This window comes from Podarcis liolepis (assembly GCF_965112155.1).
Source record: "Podarcis liolepis genome assembly, chromosome: 15".
In the NCBI taxonomy this organism is placed as follows: domain Eukaryota; kingdom Metazoa; phylum Chordata; class Lepidosauria; order Squamata; family Lacertidae; genus Podarcis; species Podarcis liolepis.
The window spans coordinates 25,103,606-25,117,740 of NC_139566.1; the positions used below are offsets into that span (position 1 = coordinate 25,103,606).

General features: G+C 49.5%; 1 protein-coding gene across 6 annotated transcripts in view; it reads right to left on the reverse strand.

Moving 5' to 3' along the window:
- The window catches only part of EMID1 (EMI domain containing 1), a 74,955-nt gene extending 66,972 nt beyond the window's left edge, over positions 1-7,983 (reverse strand). For 2 of the 6 annotated variants that reach the window (XR_014519844.1, XM_083478720.1), the window contains exon 1: positions 7,156-7,983. Coding sequence is in view for 5 of the 6 variants with exons in the window: in XM_083478720.1 (XP_083334846.1) it covers positions 7,156-7,286 (131 nt within the window). In the remaining variant the exon portion in view is untranslated. The remainder of the gene's footprint in view (positions 1-7,155) is intronic. The other 4 variants (XM_083478723.1, XM_083478719.1, XM_083478721.1 and 1 more) reach the window with 4 other exon arrangements.
- Between the last annotated feature and the right edge of the window lie 6,152 nt (positions 7,984-14,135).

Below are 14,135 nucleotides of genomic sequence, written 5' to 3' on the forward strand. Positions count from 1 at the left end.
CATTGTGTTGCAGCCTCAGGGATGGAGCAAGATCAAAGGAACCTCAAGCAACTTCTGTCATTCCACACAGCATGAGAGGCAAGGATTCAGCTGCCCAGCAACCACTGCCCTGCACAGTCCTTCAACCAGAAGAGACCACCTACAGACAGGGCTCCATTCATTCCCAAAAGGAAATGGCCTGCCTACATCACTGAAATGCATGCATATAGGGAAAGCATGGCAAAAGACAGGTCCCTTCCAACTCTAGGATTCTATGACAGCTGAAAGGAGAGGAGACCTTCATGATCAAGGTGTCTCCCTTGCCAAGTAAGTAAGGAATAACCTTATGAAGTGAAAGGATAAGAAAGAGGGATTTATATCTGGATGCTAGGATAGATATGACAAGGAAAGAAGACACAAGGAGAGGTAAGTGAGGCACTGTGGGATTGGTGGAAGTCAATGTTTGTTTTTATGTGTTTATATTATTAACTTATAAGATATGGATTTTTGTTTGTTTGTTTTTTGAATGTCGGTTTTTGTATTTTGTGTATTGTTATTTTTCGATATTTTTCATGTAGCAAAGCTACAGGCAACCAGGCAGAGGGCCTTCTCGGTAGTGGCGCCCGCCCTGTGGAACGCCCTCCCATCAGATGTCAAAGAGATAAACAACTACCTGACATTCAGAAAACATCTTAAGGCTTCAGGGAAGTTTTTAATGTGTGACATCTTAGTGTATTTTTGGTCTTTGTGGAAGCCGCCCAGAGCGGCTGGGGAAACCCAGCCAGATGGGCAGGGTACAAATAATAAATTGTTGTTATTATTATTATTTTATTATTATGTCGTGTGGAAAATACTAATAAAATTTATATTTAAAAAAAAAGAAAGGAGAAGAGAGGAGACCTGATGGAGCAGGCCTGCCAGAGCAGAACTAATGGAGTGAGGTCGCCAGACTCTGACCCCTGTGTGCCTTCTCAGTCTGCTGTCCAAGGGCTCAATGAGGACGGGAAACTTACTAAGTTGCTCTGATACTTTTGGGGGGGGTGGAGTAGAGTCTCACAGGGGTCAAGGTGCTTACTGTTAAAGGCTGACAAAACCCCATCTCTTGAGCACACACTTGCCCAGGGACTGGTTCCAGTCCGAGGTTGATGAAGGGGGACGGACGACAACTCCCCTACTTCTGACATTCCTGTCACATTCCTCCTCAGCATCACGCCAGCCCCACGGCCACCACCTACCTCCTGGAGTGAGGCCATGCGACACCCTCGCCACTGCCCCCCCCAGCCCATCACAAAAGCCTCTTTATGCCTTGCCTTCCTCCTGTCAATCAGGCCTCTTCTGGTCCTGATGCTGCAGGCTTGTGGGTGAGTGGGTGGCTGGCCAAGAACCGCTCAGCCCAGAGCAGCTGGAAGGGGTTGTCCCTCGCGCTCGTGGAATGTGAACACTCAGCATCAGGGCCGCCCCTGTGGCCAAGATCCCAGCCCGCCAAGAGGGACGGGCGCCAGTGGCCAAGTGGAGTTAATGAGTAGATCTCCCTGATCTTCTGTTCCCTCCCTCCCCCCCCAAAAAAAATCTGGGCCCACCGCAAGAAGCGCTCTGAGGCTGTCTCGATTCCGCTCTCCAGCTGCAAGACCTCCCTAGACACGGTTCCCATGACGCCTGGGAGGCAGGCTGCCTGGTCTGGGCAGGAACGTCATCTGGCCAGCATTGCCGCTGGCTGAAAGGGATGCTCTCCCTTAAGGCAGGGCTGCCCCTCCCCAAGAAAGAGCGTAAGAACCCTGCTGGATCAGGCCAATGGCCCATCTAGTCCAGCATCCTGGTCTCACAGTGGCCAAACAGACACCTGTGGGAAACCTGCAAGCAGGATTCAAACACAAGAGTCCTCTCCCCCTCCTGCGGTTTCCAGCAACTGGTACTCAGAAGCATTGCTGCCTCTGACTGTGGAGGCAGAGGACAGCCATTGTGGCTGGCAGGAGTGCTAGAAACTCAGATATGTAAGCTAGGCACCAAATGGCTCCTTAAGCCAGGATTGCAGTCGCCATAACAGCATGCCTAGTTGCCATTTTTGGCCCAGACGGATACAAGACATATTTTTCAACAACAAGAACAACAATTTTATTATTTATACCCCACCCATCTGGCTGGGTTTCACCAGCCGCTCTGGGTGGCTTACAAAATATATTAAACATAATAAAGCATTAAACATTAAAGACTTCCCAATACAGGGCTGCCTTCAGATAACGTATAAAAGTTGTATACAGTCATACCTCGGGTTACAGCCACTTCAGGTTGCGTTTTTTCGGGCTATGGAACGCCGAAACCCAGAAGTACCAGAATGGGTTACTTCTGGGTTTCGGCGGTCACACATGCGCAGAAGTGCTAAATCATGTTTGGGCATGCGCAGAAGCACCAAACCGCACATGCGCAGATTGCGAATGCTGCAGGTTGCGAACGTGAACCAGAGCATCCACTGTAGTTGTTTATCTCCTTGACATCTGAAGGGTGTTCCACAGGGAGGGCACTACTACCGAGAAGGCCCTCTGCCTGGTTCTCTGTAACTTTGCTTCTTGCGGTGAGGGAACCGCCAAAAGGCCCTTGGAGCTGGACCTCAGTATCCGGGCTGAATGATGGGGGTAGAGACACTCGTTTAGGTATACTGGACTGCGGCCATTTAGGACTTTAAAAGTCAGCACCAGCACTTTGAATTGTGCTCGGAAACGTACTGGGAGCCAATGTAGATCTTTCAAGACCGGTGTTATATGGTCTTGGCGGCCACTTCCAATCACCAGTCTAGCTGCCGCATTCTGGATTAGTTGCAGTTTCTGGGTCACCTTCAAAGGTAGCCCCACGTAGAGAGCACTACAGTAGTTCAAGTGGCAGATAACCAGAGCATGCATCACTCTGGCAAGACAGTATGCGGGCAGGTTGGGTATCAGCGAGTGAACCAGGTGGAGCTGGTAGACGGCTGCCCTGGACACAAAACTGACCTGCGCCTCCATGGACAGCTGTGAGTCCAAAACAGGACTTTTTGGCTCCTGAAATCCATTCTGATTGTGCAGATAAAATATCATGAGTAGAATTCTACAAGATGTGTTGCTAGTAGAGTCATACCTCGGGTTACAGCTGCTTCAGGTTGCGTTTTTTTTGGGGGGGGGGGTTGCGGACCGCCGAAACCTGGAAGTATCGGAACAGGTTACTTCTGGGTTTCGGTGGCTGAGCATGCGCAGAAGCGTTAAATTGTGCTTTGCACATGCGCAGAAGCACCAAATCGCAAACCGCACGTGCACAGACACACAGACGCGGGTTGCGAATGCTGCGGGTTGCGAACGTGCATCCTGCACGGATCACATTCGCAACCCGAGCATCCTCTGTATGTGGAAACAGTCAAGATCCAAGGATTCCCTGGCATGCACCTGCAGGTGGTGGAGGCGTCAGGTGCCATCCTGGAGCCCAGGCATCTTCACTTGGTCGCAAGTGGCCGGTAGCCAGGTGCAAAATGCGCCTGGCACCTGGCTAATTTCAAACACTGGCTAGTAGCCACCAGAGCAGACAACTTTTGTTCCTAGGATTCAAGGCAGGGGGGAGAGGTGACTATTAAAGTGCCTTAAATGTATAGCATGGATATGACCCAAAACTACATATATGATGCAGCCTGTGCCATTTTATTTAATTGAAATATTTCTGTGTCACCATTCATTAACAGAGGGAAAAAATGCCACCAAAGAAAGTCACACCGTACAAAAACGTAATGCTCGGTAAAAAATCTATCTCATCAGGAAAACAACCAAGGCATTCAGGGGAATGGCTGTAGCTCAGTGGCAGAGGATTTGCTTTGCAGAAGGTCCCAGGTTTAATCCTCAGCATCTCCACATAACGCTATGAGAGAATCCTCTCTGAAATCTAGCCAGTGTTGACAATACTAGACAGCTAGACAGACCAATGGTCTGACTCAAATCATGTCAGAGTGTAACTTAGCAAGGATACACACAACCCATTTACAGTGGTACCTCGGGTTAAGTACTTAATTCGTTCTGGAGGTCCGTTCTTAACCTGAAACTGTTCTTAACCTGAAGCACCACTTTAGCTAATGGGGCCTCCTGCTGCTGCCGCACCGCTGCTGCACGATTTCTGTTCTCATCCTCAAGCAAAGTTCTTAACCTGAAGCAATATTTCTGGGTTAGCGAAGTCTGTAACCTGAAGCATATGTAACCCGAGGTACCACTGTATCTGCCCCTGTCAAAGGTGACTATGGGGTGCGGCACTCTTCTTGCTTTCAGGCCGAGGGAGCCGGCGTTTGTCCATAGACAACTTTCTGGGTCATGTGGCCAGCATGACTAAACCACTTCTGGCGCAAGGGGACACCGTGACGGAAACCAGAGCGCACGGAAGAAACACCGTTTACCTTCCCGCCACAGCAGTACCAATTTATCTACTTGCACTGGTGTGCTTTCGAACTGCTAGGTTGGCAGGAGCTGGGACAGAGCAACGGGAGCTCACCCCGTCATGGGGATTTGAACCGTCAACCTTCTGATTGGCAAGCCCAAGAGGCTCAGTGGTTGAGATCACAGGGTCCTTTACCTTTACCTAGTAGAGTTTCACTCTACCCCTCCATTTGACTGCAGTGTTTACAGAAGGCCAGAGAAGAACCCCCTTGAAACGCAGCAAGCAGAAATCAGCATATATGGCTGCAATCAGCTTGGCGGTTCAGAAAATCCCGTAGCCCCAACGCTCTTGATGCTACCTGACTCCTGCATTGCCATCACAGGCAAGTGATGGCCCAGAGTGAGCCAGGATGCTCCACCCCCAACATTATCAGGGCAATGCCTATAATTAGCTGTGGTCATTCAAAGTGTAGGAAATACTTCCTTTCCTGCCTCCGCATTCTTTCCCCCCTCTCAACCTGGTGCAGCAGACTTTGTAGCAGGAGCCCAGAGCCTTTTTCAGCCTGGGGGATGCATGCTGGGAATCGAGAGTGGGCAGAGCAACAGGTATAAATGTCTCCCTTTGTACACCAGGCTGGTTTCTTGTGCTACAGACTCTCTGTCCTCCATCCTTCCAAGCAAGCAAGAATCACCATCAGGCTTCAGGGACACAGCCCAGCCAGGCAAAAACACTGGAGGAAGGTGAAAGGCAAGGCTAGGGAGATTCCCAGGGGCCAGATAAAGGGGAACAGAGGGCCACATTTGGTCCCTGGGCCTGAGGTCCCCAATTTCAGTGTTAGAGGCTGCCCAGGCTAGGAACACCAGTGGCTAGAGTGTTGGACTAAGACCCGGGAGACCAGGGTTCAATCCCACGCTCAGCCACAGAAATTCACTGAGTGACCTAGGGCCAGTCACTGTCTCTCAGCCTAACCTACCTCACAGGGTTGTCGTGGGGAATAAACGAGGAAGGGGAGAACCATGTATGCTGTCTCAAGCTCCTTGGTGGGATATAAATGTGACAGATAAATAAACAAAGAGCAAATGACACCTGAATTTGGACACAGGCCACCCTTCCTTAACTCACCTTGTTGTTCTCTGTCCATTGATAAAGGTGTCCTTTGCTTTATTTATTGCTAGCAAAACCTTTGGAAGGTCCCTTTCACCAAGGCTTGCTACCCCAAAATACATGTCACAAATAAGGATGGCAGATAAATTTGATCCGGTTCGCGTTTTGATGCAAGTCTACATAGCTTGTACTTCCCAAGCCAATGTGGGAACCAAAACTACAGCTGTCCTTTGCCATTTATACCTAAATTCAGTAGCTAGATTAGTCATTACCCTGCAAGACCTGCTATATAGATTAGGAGTGCTCTAAAACTATATTCAAAATGGGGATGGGGAAGTCCTATCATTTCACCATTCCTTAATTTCCTTCACTGCAAGTATAAAAGTTATGATAACTTTTGATATGGTTATTAAAACATGCCTTCAGAACTAGCCCTAACTTCAGAGCTGACAAAGCACAATTAGCTTATGGAATTCACTGCCACCAGACCCATTCATGGCCAGCAGCCCAGGTGGTTTTCGAAATGTTGGTGCAAATTCACATAGTGTGAACACATCCATTACTCTCTCCATCCCGGCTGGTTGGTATATCACAGAATCATAGAATTGCAGAGTTGGAAGGGGCTACAAGGGTCATTTAGTCCAACCCCCTTGCAATGCAGGGATCCTTTGTGCAACGTGCGGCTTGAACCCACAACCCGAAGATTAAGATTCTCCTACTCTGCTGATGGAGTTGAGCTTGCTTTTCTCCTCCTCCCTGCCCAGCCTTTTCTCTGAGTGTGCCCTGTCCTTTCTCATTCCATTTTTATTTCTTATGCTCTTTGTTTCCTCTATTCACTGCCCTTCATCCATCAGGGTGGCAACAACAGCTAAGACAATAAATATCAGTGAGGGAGGGTTGCAGTTCAATGGCAAAGCGGCCGCTTTGCATGCAGGTCCCACATTCATTCGCCAGCTCCGTCTGCAGATGTGGCAAGGAAAATATCCCCTGCCTGAAACCCTGGAGAGCTGCTGCCTGTCAGTGTGACCATCACTGATGACCCACCTCGGTATTGAGGCAGCTTCTTGTATGTTTTGTTCATTAGCCACTATGGAAACCTTTCTGACGAAATAACTTGACTGTGTGGCACAATGGGTAGAGCATCAGACGAGGACCTGGCAGAGACCAGTGTTCCAATACCCACTTGGACAGGAAGCTCACTAGGTCTTCTTGGACCAGTCACTGCCTCTCAGCCTAACCAACCTCACAGGGCTGTTGTGGAGGGTTACATAAAGCTGCAAAGGGGCATGCATACCACCATAGGTGCCAACTCCTTGGGACCCTGAGCACCCACGAAATTCCCCATGAAAGGGCCATGCAGCCACAAATTTTGGTGCCAGGGCCATGCACATTGCATGACGCCCACAGCCCCAGGCACCCACAGTCACAGGGCCAAGCTGGCACTCCTGCACACCATATTGAGCTCCTTGGAGGAAAAGTTGAACCTATGAATGCCATAAATAAAATGGAGCTCCCTTGTGTAGGAGCAGTCTATCTGCAAATAGATAAAGCAACAGGGCTTGCGAGCTTCCCAGAGGCATCTGTCTTGCTGGGAAAGAAGGATGAATTAGATGGGCCTAGCCCAATGAGCTCTGGGCATTAAAAAGCACAATCCGCATTAAACCCCCCGGAGTAACCACACGCCCACCTTACCTCCGATTGGCGTACTGGAGCCCCGCGCGGTTCCAGGTGCAGCTGACCGGCGCCGGTAGCAAGCAGCAAAGCCACAGCGCAGCTCGGAGGCAGCCCGGCCAGCGCCGCCGCCTTCTCCCTGCCGTCTCCATAAGGAGCCGCGGGGCAGCTGGAGAGCCGGCCAGTCCCCCTCCAGGCAACCGTGTTTCTGATGGCGGAGAGAAGGGGTGGAAAACCTCCCCAGCGAGCCGTGAGTCCTCCCCGGCGCGCAAAAGGCTCCCCGGCTTAAGGAGCCCTCATTGAGACGCCCAGCCAAGACAACCGCGGGAGAGGAAAAGTCCTCCGCTTGGCAAAGGAGAGGGGGAGAGAGAGAGAGAGAGAGAGTATGGGTGGCTCCGTGCCAAGCACAGCCGGAATAAATCCAGGGGTTTCAGCCAAAACAGAGCGAGGAGGGGAAAGAGCTCAGCTGCGCGCTGCTGCTGCTTACAAGCTGCAAACCCCAAATAAATAGAAGAAGAAATGAGACCTGTCTTTTAAAAAAGAGAAAAGAAAAGCACGGGAGGAGAAAATGGCATTCAACTCCTTTCTCTCCGCATCCAGCTCGGCTGCAGGAGGGCGCTGATCAGCTGCTGCGCGCGCGAGCAAAACCGTGCAGGCTGCGCCGGATAGATCAAAAGAGCGCAAAAGTAAAAAAGGGGCCTCCTCTTTCCTCCTCCCCCACATGCTGGAGGGCCCCGGCGTGGGGAAGGGTAGCCTTCCAGGGGCTGGATTTCCAGCAGAGGGGTGGGGGAGAACTTTGTCTAGCCTGAAACTCTTAACCTTCCCACTTTTGGTTCAAGGTGTCTCTGTCTTATTTGCAAAATATCTTATTTGCAAAATATGTTGCATATCCAATGCAACATATATCTATATATTTCACCTGCAGTTCCCTCCCCTTTTCTCACGCCCCCTCCTCCGACTAGATTAAGGAAACCAGAGAGAGAGAGGCCGAGGCTTTTGCAAAGGGTCCCCTCCCTCCTCATTTGCCCCCTCCCCCTGCTCAGTCTTTCATGTTCAAACCCTGGAAAAGTTCCCCTATTCACTCTTGGCCTTGTTAAGCAGAAAAAGAAAGTACTTAGGGGGTGGGGTGGATGTGTTGAGATCTCATACACACACACTACCGGCTTTTTTCAGGAAGCCAGCGTCTCTCCTCTCTCCCCCACCTCCTGTTGCCAAGGAGTTGCACCTCAAAGGAGGCCTTTACAAAGCAGGGGGGGGGGGCAGATTTGGGGTGCCCTTCTCCTTTGCGTGGGAGACACAGCAAGCTGCTCCAAGAGGGTACCTGCACATAGGAGCTGCAAAAAGAGCCGGCAGTGTGTGACCCTTGTTTAACCTGTTATATATATTTTTTTCACCTCTGTGAGAGAAATACAGCTCAAAGGAGGACATCTCAAGGGGGCAGAACAACCAGGGGGAAAGAGAAGGGTTGAATTGCCCCATCATCATTATTTCTCCACTTAAGTTCAGTAAAACTTACCCAGGGGGAAAAAACCCCATTCACCAGTTTCCCCCAATTTGGTTCACTCCATAGGTATTGAAGTACAAGTCCCATCATTCCCAGCGAGCTGCAAAACCTGGGAGGCACGGAGTGTGTGCTGCAACATCTTTCTGTTCTCTCTCTCCCACACCACATCATCTTCAGGGCAGGATGCTGTTCGTCAGCCCCCTAACCTGCCGCCTGGAGCATGTGCTGCAGGGGTCAGCAAACTTTTTCAGCAAGGGGCCAGTCCACTGTCCCTCAGACCATGTGGGGGGCCGAACTATATTTTTTTTTGGGGGGGGTGAATGATTTCCTATGCCCCACAAATAACCCAGAGATGCATTTTAAATAAAAGGACACATTCTACTCATGTAAAAACACGCTGATTCCCAGACTGCTCTTGGGCCAGACTGAGAAGGCAATTGGGCCATATCCGGCCCCCGGGCCTTAGTTTGCCTACCCATGCCCTCTCATTCTAGGCCTGCAGTGCCCCCCAACCTCAGATCATGCAATGCAGCTGCTTTGTGGCACTGTGTGTGGGGCAGCTTCTGGTAGTCCTGGGTGGAAGGAACATCATCCCAGCCTTTGGGGGGGAACAGTTTATGGAGATGCACCAAAGGGTCAAGGTTGGTACTAGGAGCAGTTGAGGTGCCATCTTGCATGGAGATAACCTTGTGCGTTCTTCTATGGGAGCAGTGCATGAAGAGATTTTGCCTGGGAAAGGCCTCTTGCTGAGCAGCCAAGACCCCCACTTTGTTCTGCTTCCCTTGCTCTCTTCATTCCCTCCCACCAGGAACAAGAACATCTTTATCTTCGGGGGAAAGGAGCTCGCCAACGCCAAAGTCACTGGAGGCTGTTGAGATGACTCTCATTCATCACTCTACCTTGTAACAGCTCCAAGAGCCTTGTTGTCTAAGATCTATTAAAAAATTCCTTCCAGTAGCACCTTAAAGACCAACTAAGTTAGTTCTTGGTATGAGCTTTCGTGTGCATGCACACTTCTTCAGATACACCGTCTAAGATCTATGTGTGTCTGCTCCTGTCTATCTACATGTGATGTATGGGCATGTGTATTTATAGATACGTATGGCGCTGTGGGTTAAACCACAGAGCCTAGGACTTGCTGATCAGAAGGTCGTGGTTCGAATCCCCACGACGGGGTGAGCTCCTGTTGCTCGGTCCCTGCTCCTGCCAACCTAGCAGTTCGAAAGCACATCAAAGTGCATGGAGATAAATAGGCACCGCTCCGGCAGGAAGGTAAACGGCGTTTCCGTGTGCTGCTCTGGTTCGCAAGAAGCGGCTTAGTCATGCTGGCCACATGACCCGGAAACTGTACGCCGGCTCCCTTGGCCAATGAAGCGAGATGAGCATCGCAACCCCAGAGTTGGCCACGACTGGACCTAATGGTCAGGGGTCCCTTTACCTTTAAATACACACATAACATATATGCACTTGATTACTTTTTTTCTAATTCAGCAACCTCAACCAAATACATGCCCAGAAGGACAATGGTGTATATCTATTGCGCATGGAATCAGACTCCAAAAGAGAGGGTAGCATGTCATAAAGCAGAGGAAAACACCCATCAACAGTGCAGCGTGAGTCCACAGATGCAGAAAAGGACCTCATTGACCTCAATGTTTACAGTCCCCCCACATGTCTCCATGGGGTTGCCATATTTCAAAAAGTAAAAACCAGGACACCCTGAAAGTTGTTGAACTTTTTAAGGAAAACCTGAAAGTTGTTGAGCTGCTCTCTCTCTCTCTCTTTTTTGACAAAAACGCCAAAAAAACCCCAAAGTACCGCATTTCCTCCAGGCCTTGCTTCATTGAATGAACTTCTATCATGTCACCTTTTACAGCAGAACCACAGTTTTTGAACAAAATCCGTTCTGGAAGAGCATTCAACTTCTGAAATGTTCAAAAACCAGAATCTGAAAGCAGAAGCCTCAATTCAATAGGGAAACTCAAAACGGAAGCTGCGTCAGACATTTGGGTTCTGAAAAATCTTCAAAAACCAGAACATTTACTTCCAGGTTTTCGGTGTTCGGGAGCCGAAACGTTCAGAAACGGAGCCGTTTGAGAACCAAGGTTTGATTGTACTCAGCATTCTAAAATAAAATAAAATACTTACCTCCCCCCACTTGTGATTCCCAGCAACTTGCATTCAGAGATATACTGCCTGAGACAGTGGATTGGAAACAAAATTGGGAAATGGAGAGAATGTGAAATTGATGTCCATTTGGTCACACGACAGTTCCTGGACTTTAGAGTGAGGAAAAGGTTGACTGGCCCAAGGTCACTCAGTGAGCTTTATGGCTGAGTAGAGATTTGATCTCCGGACTCACATTCCAATGGTTTCACACTCTAGTCCAATGCTCTAACTATTGCACCATGGTGATACCCAAGGGTAAGAGACTGAAGCATGTTAAGGAGCCAAAGCACATATTAATAATAAACTCAATGTGAGATTACTGGAAATCTCTAGATAACTTTTGTCCATAGATGACGGGTGTAGTGCAATACACCTAATATGTAACTCTGGCCATAATGTCGATTTGGGTGTCTGGTTGAAAAAGCTTCCCCAGCAGCATCAGACAGCTGCCGAGCACTGGTACAGAAACTCTCCAGCTGCACATAACAGTGGTAGCAAAGGAAAGTCACCTTCTGAAGGTCATCCATCATTTCCAGCACTCTTACTATTATCACCTCAACCTGTGCCCCAGCTCTAATCTGAATTAAGAGCACTAGAGTGTGTACTCATTTAAGGAGAGACAGTGCCCCCCAGTGGTTAATACAGGAAGCCAACTCAGCCAAAGCTGGCCAGGGATGGCCATTCCCCAAAGCACTACAGTACTCACTCAATATTCCCTAAAAGCAAGATTACCACATTCTTTCCCATGTGTATTAATAAATGCTACATCCCCTCCTAGACACTGTGCAATTCTTACCTACAGGAAACAACATCAGGCTTGGGGGGGGGGCAGGGGGGGTTGTGAGGAAGCTGGGGCATATAAAGCCAACTGGCTGGAGGTTCCCAATCCCTGCTTCAAGAGGACCTCCATGCCCTTGAAACCTTTGAGAACTGATGACGTCTGGTGCCATGGAGTGGCTTGGATGCAAAGGAGTGGGGGGGCACCAGCTGGGAACACCCCCCTCCCAAATGAAGTAGGCTCAGAGCCAGGGGGTTGGTGGTAGGAGGACAATGAGTGGTCAGAGGGAGAAGAAGGAGCAGAGTGGGAGGGGGTGTCGGAAGCTGAAGAGGCAACAGGGTTTAGTGAGCAGGAGGAGTCTGTGGCAGAGAACAGTCCAGCCTCAGAGGCAGGAGAGGAGGGGGGCCAGGAGACAGAGATGAGGCAGGCTGCTGAAGAAGCCAGGGAGATTCCCCATCCTGCTGCGACTGGCTTCCCTCATCCCTGGTCTCCCAGAACCAGAAGAGGTATGAAGAGGGCGGAACAAAGACAGACAAAGCAAGGAAGTCTCAGATTGCTCCAGGGAAGGAGGGAATTTAGAGAGCTATGGGAAGGCAGGGACCTTCGGTTCTTGCAACTGCAAGATCTACTGGGAAGAGTTGCTGTGCTCACTAGGCCTGAGCTGCTTTGTTTCTTTGAATACAGAGTTAAGTTCATTGACTCCTTGTGAGTTATTGCTGGCCTGCTCCTGACTCCCGCCTTAGAAAGTAGCTGGAAATCACAACTAGGGAGATTGCTGTTGCACTTGGTTCCCACCTGTGACTTCCTGTAGGCATCTAGTTGGCCCCTGTGAGGATGTCGGACTGAATGGGCCTTTGACCCATTTGAAGCAGGGCTTTTCTTACATTATTGAGGAGCATTCCTAGTTCATATATAGCTACAGTGATCAGCGGCAGGAACAAAGTTTTCATGCTCATAACACTCAAACTCGAGTCACCTGAGAGCATCGTTTGGTAGTAGGTTTTGTTGTTGTTTAGTTGTTTAGTCGTGTCCGACTCTTCGTGACCCCATGGGCCAGAGCACGCCAGGCACTCCTGTCTTCCACTGCCTCCTGCAGTCTGGTCAAATTCATGTTCGTAGCTTCAAGAACACTATCCAACCATCTCGTCCCCTTCTCCTTGTGCCCTCCATCTTTCCCAACATCAGGGGCTTTTCCAGGGAATCTTCTCTTCTCATGAGGTGGCCAAAGTATTGAAGACTCAGCTTCAGGATCTGTCCTTCCAGTGAGCACTCAGGGCTGATTTCCTTCAGAATGGATAGGCTTGATCTTCTTGCAGTCCATGGGACTCTCAAGAGTCTCCTCCAGCACCATATTTCAAAAGCATCAATTCTTCGGAGATCAGCCTTCTTTATGGTCCAGCTCTCACTTCCATACATCACTACTGGGAAAACCATAGTGTTTTTTTTTGGGGGGGGGGGTTGGTAGTAGGTTTAGGACAGACAAATGTGAGTCAAGTCAAAATTCAACAGATGAAGTTTGCCACAGCTGCACCTGTTGAATGTTGGCTTGTTTAGCAGCTACAAGGAGGAAACTGGAATATGCAGGAGCCCAGCCAAAATAAAAGGCGACCACTTTCTGATAAATGTAGAGCTAGCATGGGCTAGGCTGTTCAAAAACAGGAATACTATAGGCAAAGTATATGAAAAGCTCAATCGATGGGAGTTTTTCTAGCCTGCCTTGCAGCTATCAAAAAACTCCTGGCAGGCACCCAGGCAGAAATTGTGTGTGAAATTGTGTGTGAGAGACCGATAAGTACATGGGGAGGGGATGGAGGCTGGGGAACCCCTGTGGAAGAAGGCCCCCGACGTGTCTTAGACTGTTTATGTATATAATTTAGCTCAATTAAACTAATTATGGCATGCTCATTTCCTTCAGTTTTTCAGCCAGTTGCCAAATTCTGGTCCCCAGATCTGGCTACCTCTGATTGCAGTGCACAATCCCTCATTGTGGAAAGAGCTCCGATGTTCCAGGGACGGTGCCAGAGGGCTCGCAACGCAGATGAACACCTGTGTTGTCTGTAAACATCGTCTGGCAGCGGAGGGAGGAGGATAGGCTCACAGACAAGTGAAGGGAGAATCTCACGCCCCACATCCATCGGAGATGCATCTCAATCAATGAGCCCTTCATTTATTCCCCCACCCTTTTTCAATGATTGCTTGGAGAGGGGAAGGTTCATAGCTCAGGGGTAGAACAGCTGCATTGTACGCATAAGGTCCCAGGTCCAGCCTCCAGTGGCATCTCCAAGTAGGGCCAGGAGAGACTCCCTGTCTGAAACCTGGAAAGCTGCTGCCAGTTTGTGCAGACAGCACTGAACTAGATGGGCCAGTGGTCTGATTCAATAGGGGGCAGCTTCCTCTTAAATTCAGCTCTATTTTTTTAGACTAGCATCTTAATTTATTTTTAGATGAAGGGCAGTAGCTCAGTGGTAGAGCACCTGCTTTGTATGCATAAGATCCCAGGTTCACTCCCCAGTATCTCAAAGTAGGGCTGGAAGAGACTCGCTGCCTGAA